This window comes from Sceloporus undulatus, chromosome 5, assembly GCF_019175285.1.
Source record: "Sceloporus undulatus isolate JIND9_A2432 ecotype Alabama chromosome 5, SceUnd_v1.1, whole genome shotgun sequence".
In the NCBI taxonomy this organism is placed as follows: domain Eukaryota; kingdom Metazoa; phylum Chordata; class Lepidosauria; order Squamata; family Phrynosomatidae; genus Sceloporus; species Sceloporus undulatus.
Genome location: NC_056526.1, coordinates 55,342,559 through 55,348,558, shown reverse-complemented (window position 1 = coordinate 55,348,558; position 6,000 = coordinate 55,342,559). Strand labels below are relative to the sequence as shown.

The window sequence follows — 6,000 nt, the reverse complement described above, 5'->3', positions numbered from 1 at the left end:
GCATTCTCTGAAGATGCCAGCCACAGATGCTGGTGAAACATGAGGAAGAAACTCTTTTAGAACATGGCCACATAGCACGAAAAACTCACAAAAAGCTTCTTTTCACTGTTTTCTTAATGTTTTTATTGTTTGCTGCCATGACAGTGTTTTAGTACAGCCTGTGATTTTTAAAATAAAATCTTATGGGATTATTCAAGTTTGTTTGATTATTAAATGTATGCACTGCTTTCCCACCAAATGGCACTCAAGCCAGTTAACCACAATAGAAATACAAGAAATAATAAACACAATCCTATCACAAACAGAAAGTAAAAGGTGTTTTTGTTTTTTGTTTTTTGTGGGGTTTTTTTTTTGGAAAATTACATTTTAATGTGATGTTAGAATTGGCCCAGAAAGATAGTTTGCAAATAATGAAATAAATACTGTAAAGCAATCAATGGTGTAAGTCTGTCTCTGTTTATAGATAGCTCCCAGAGCTTGGTATTAAAGAGATGAAGTAGAGTACTTACTTGTAATGAAATAACTTTCTCTCTCTGGCAATGAGAGTGCAATGGAGCTACATTTCAAAAGTGGCATAACAAGTAGGAGTGAAATTATCTTATTAGTATAAGGAGTTGTAAGGATCTTTAAAAGTTGCAATTTAAGGGCATTTTCAGAAATTCCAGTGAAAATTTTTCATCTTTGATATTATTCTTTTAAACAATTATGGTGCTTGAAGACTGAGTGAGCAGCATAGGTCTCCCTCATGGGGTAAGGAGGAGGGGAAAAGATGTAGCACATTGGTAAGAAAACTTGTCTGCATGGGTTGTTGTGTCCTAAAGCATGGTATCTAACAACAATCATGTTCTGCCACTAATTTATTGCATCTTTTTCTTTCCTCAATATGGAGATTTGCAAATATGTTGGACTACCGCGATTAGATTGTAATATTTGTACACACATTCCACTTTGTGGCAGGCAATGTAAATTGTCAAAATTTTTGATGAGGCCAATAACAAAATGCTGTAATGTGTAAACAACACTTTGAAAATTGTTGATTTAAAAGAATAAATTGGAAGCTCTTGATTGTTGTGAGTGATGTGTTGTTGTAATGTGATTTCAAGTCATTTCCAGTGTATGGCGACCATAAGATATACCTATCATTCAGTTTTCTTGGCAAGATTTATTCAGAGGTGCTTGTAAATCTCCGAGTCTAGAGAGTGTGACTAGTCCAAGGCCACCTAATGGGTTTCCATGAGCAAGCTGGGTGGCAAACCATATTTTCTGGAATCCGAGAGCAGTACTCAACTCACTACGTTGCACTGGCTTGTTATTGTTCTTGTGTGCCTTCAAGTTGTTTCAGATGTATTGTGACCCTAAAGCGAACCTTTCGTGAAGTTTTATGGGGCTGCGAGAGTGTGGCTAACCCGAGGTCATCCAGTGGGTTTCCATGGCAAAGTGGCAAATTAAACCCTAATCTCCAGATTCATAGTCCAGCACTCAAACCATGATGGCCTATTACTAAATTCAGGTTACATGTGAATGATACTGTGTTGCAACCTCCTTTCTATGCCTTGAGGTTACCTTTTACCTTTCACTTATAGTGGGCCCCTTGTCAATGATGTCTGCCCAGCGTCCACCCTTTATACACTTTCCCTAAATGTATAAGGGCTAGGGTCCCAAGTGTCGTCCTTTTATAAGATTAATATTTTAGGTAGCATGTTTGTCCATGCCTGCATGGTTTAGAATTCACTCAGGCAGAGGCTTCTGTTATAACAAATAAACATTAACTTTGTTGAATAACATTTAGCAAAAAAGTAGCTTAGGTAGAATAGTTCAAACGTGGTATGATTACATTAATATAACAGTTGCACTCATTTCACAGTTTCCTCTTTATAATCTACAATACACTTTCTCTCCCAGTCAGTATCCGTATCTGATAGTATTGAGACCCTTTGTCTCTTTCTCCAGTTATGCTACTGTCTTGTTAGACTACCTCTCTGATTTTCTGTAGGACCAGTCAGATTTCCTATCTGACCCTTTCCCTAGAACACTCACTCAAAAACCTCCCCTGAACTTGAACCTTCCCTCAACTTCAGCTCCTTTCTTAAACTTAGCTTCAGTCCCCCTCACACTCAGTCTTACTCCTACCTTTTATATCTCTTTCCCCTGCAGTCCCTCCTTCACAATCAGGCTGAACCATAATTGGTTGTCAGGGAACCACGTCTGTCCAAGGACTCCATGACAGATATGTCCTTACAAGGAGTCATTGGATCCTTCACTTCAGATACAATTTCCCCATGGTATAATTTACTTCCAGGCCCAGAGGACTACCTATTTAAAATGGAAACATTCTGCTTAAGAAGGGAGCTAATGTTAGCCAAGTTCTAGCTAATGCCCTCCACAATTTGTGATGGCCAATTAGCTGAGCTCCCTTATTCCCCATGTGTTCTGGATGAAGCTGAGGACCTCCTCCAATATATGTTTAGTTGTCCTTTGTCAAAAAGAATTAGAAAGGGGGGGGGGGACTCATGAGTCCTAGTATTGTCTATTAAAAATAATTATTACATCTTCAATTTCTTAATGGCACTAACTAAAGCCCATGCAAGTTGTTATAAGGCACCACCAAAGTTTGAGGTTTTATTGCCCTTATGGCTTTATTTTGTACATACAGTGGGCCTTTGGTATCTGCTGGGGTTTGGTTCAAGGAGCCACTGTGAATATGAAAATTTGTGGATGATCAGTGGTGTGGATGATATACAATGGTGTAATAAAATGATGTCCCTTATATAAAATTGCAAAATCAAGGTTTGATTTTTGGATTCCTTTGGGAATATTTTCAAGCCATGGCTGACTGTATTTAATTGTTGCTGTAGTATTTAGAAAGGGTGTTGGAAATGTTATATTGTCTTTTAACTGTTATTTGTCATTTGTATAACTTTGTTTGTACACAGTGATGACCTATGGTTATGAGCAATTAAACCTGAGCTGACTGAAGTAATTAATTATGAATGGCAGAATACATTGTTAACACATTATTGGCACAGTTATTGTGTAAATTGTTAAAACAAAATTTGACTAAAATTGCGTAATAACTAAATAACTGTATTTGAAGGGTTGAATCTCAGATGTGCTTTGGTCATTTAGATTATGTAGGTAACTCATCATCACCTATCTTCCAGTAGTGAACTCTCATATTAAAATAAAATTCACAGATAAGGAGCTCAGTAAACTACTATGTCTGTTCTTATGGATGCTAGGTTTTGGTAAATTTACAACTATTTGAACTTGGCTAGCACTGTAATCTAGCGTGTTACCTTTTCATGGTTCTCTAGTGAGTGATATATAATAAAACTTGAAACAATGTTACAACATACCAAGACTCTCAAGGCTTGAAATATGGGAAGCAATGAAGCTAGAACAGAAGTGCATCTAGTAACAAAAAATAATTTGTAATATGTCTTCTTGCTAAGGAACATAAATTAACGTCTTCATTTTTGCACTTTTATGTGGGAAGAAATAAGCCTAATGGCAGTGTATGGGTTTTACTTAATTGTTCTTTTAGAACAGAATATATGCCAGTTGCTTGTTAAAAGTACCTTTCATTCTGCTTCTAGATCTGTTAGCTGTGCCCAAGCATCCGTATGCTGCTATGGAGAACTGGGGACTAAGTGTTTTTGTGGAGCAGAGGATACTACTGGATCCAAGCATTTCTTCCATATCTTACTTACTTGATGTCACCATGGTCATCGTACATGAGCTGTGCCACCAGGTAGGAGACAGGTCTTCAATTTGTGAGCATGCAACACAAAACAGAGTAACATTTTCCACATGGAATGTTCTGTCAGGAAAATAATTACTGAGCTGCTCATTTCTGTTTCATTTCTGTTGCACAGAGGCCCATACACTGAGCACATTAATTGGGGAAACGACTGTGATGAATAGCAAGAAATTATTTGAGTGTAATAAACTTTATAATGTTAATTGAAAGCATTAGCATCATTTCCATTGTTTCATCTTCATGGAGCAGGTATCAAATCAATATAATAAGGCTTTTCTCCATTTGGATAGATTTTAATGGACTTTTGTCTTTATATAGTTGAGTGTAGTGATAGACCCTTGCAATGATTGGTTACAGAGCTATCAAAGTCTCAGACTGAGTTTCATGTTCTGGTCAAAAATTGCATTGGCTGAAAACAATTTGGTAATCCTTCTTCTCTCCATGAATAAACTTTGGAAGCATTTTTTCCCCTTTATGTTTCTGTCATGGTCCTCTGTTCATAAATGATGAATGTCTTGCCTCTGTGTATACTGAAAGTCTTAAATACCGGGACACATTGTAGTAAAAAACAAACAAAAAACTTTACATTTATTTTTCATTTTTCTCTCTCTGTCTTCTTACTGTGATGTAAACGTAGAACCATAGTTGGAAAGGATCCCAAGGGCCACCTAGTCCATCTGCCTGCCAGTTCAGGATTCCACAGTTAAAGCATACTTGACAGGTAGCCTTCCAATCTCTCTTTTCAAACTTTCTCCAACTTTTCAAGGTAATCTGTTCCACTGTTGAACAGCTCTTGCCATCAAGAACATCTTAATATTTACTTGGAATCTCCTTTCTTGTAATTCGAATAAAGTGGTTCTGATCTTGTGACTGAATGTTATGTCAACATAAAAAAAAACATCCCATTGATTCAGTAGGTCTATGTAGGTTGCAGCTATCAGTTGGATTTAGGCCATCATATTTTAATTGCAGCTCCCTCATGTCCCCCCGCCACTGGTTCTACTGTCTTTTTTATTTCTGCAAAAATCCGTTGTGGAAAAAAAGATGGTACAGCTGCACAATAGGTTTTGATTGGTAGAATACAGAGTGGTTGTACACTCTGTACTGTATCCATAGAAATAGGTTTATATCCACAAAAGCTCATGCAAAAATAAAAGTTAGTCTTAAAGATGCTGCCACTTTACATTTCTTTCTCTACCCCCTTCCTTCGTTCATCCTTTTTAAAGCGCGTAGAGCTATATTCCATCACCTCATGGCCTTGTAGTATATCTTTACTATCTCAAGCCATCAAGAAAGAAAAGAAGGACCTACACTGCCATGGAGCCACACTTTGTAGTGGCCACTGATAGTGACTGTCTTTTTTCTTTCATTGAACTGTAGGAGAAACATTTAATCCACCACAAGTGCTTCTCATTATAGTTAGGTACCTTTAATTGGGTACCTTTGTTGCTACATTTTAATTATTACAAGTCAGTCAAAATGCAATATATATTGTCTTAATTGGTTAAGACAACCAAGAATTCTTTTTGTATCATGAAAAACAGAGCTTTTCTCACCTCCACTATAAAATGCAGTAGATTAGCATCTCATTAGTTGAATAGACCAGGATGTTTTCCAGTCCATTCAAGCAACACAGGCATTATAGTGGTCTACTTTTAACTGTTGAAATGTGTCATGTCACTTCAGAACATATTCCACACCTAGGTAGAGGTTTTCACTTCCTCTAGAATGAAATAATTTATTACTGGGCTTTTTATACAGCAGCATCCAGTGGTGGAATTTCATTGGGTGAATAGTGAGATTCAGTGGAAAGTGAAGTGGGATTACAGTCCCATGCAGACCTACAACTAGCTCTGGGAAACTATGCAAAGCTGTTTTTCAGGTGGTGTGGAGGGCTGCATAGGATGGAAAGACTTCTGAAAATTCTTCCAGTGGAAGATTGGGTCTGACTTTAAATTACATTGAGCCTAATCTTATACATGCACACGCAAAGTCAGGGATCACTTGCCTATTAGTATCCACAGAATGTCATTCTAAAGCAAGGGTTTTCAGCCTTTGGTTGTTTGAATGTTTTAGACTTTAGCTCCAAGGATCCCTGACTATTACCTATCCTGCCTGTGTTTAATGGACTTGAATATTATTTTCTAATATATTGGGGAAATTATTTTCTCATTAGCCATTGGTTTTGGCTGTGTTCCAGTTTTTGACTATCCAGGGATTTGTCACTCAAGAATATGAAT

At 37.2% G+C, this 6,000-nt stretch overlaps 1 protein-coding gene across 1 annotated transcript in view; it reads left to right on the top strand.

Moving 5' to 3' along the window:
* The window catches only part of TRHDE (thyrotropin releasing hormone degrading enzyme), a 332,065-nt gene that overhangs the window by 158,971 nt on the left and 167,094 nt on the right, over nucleotides 1-6,000 (top strand). Inside the window, exon 4 of the mRNA XM_042470783.1 lies at nucleotides 3,597-3,751. Within this exon, the coding sequence (XP_042326717.1) occupies nucleotides 3,597-3,751 (155 nt within the window). The remainder of the gene's footprint in view (nucleotides 1-3,596; nucleotides 3,752-6,000) is intronic.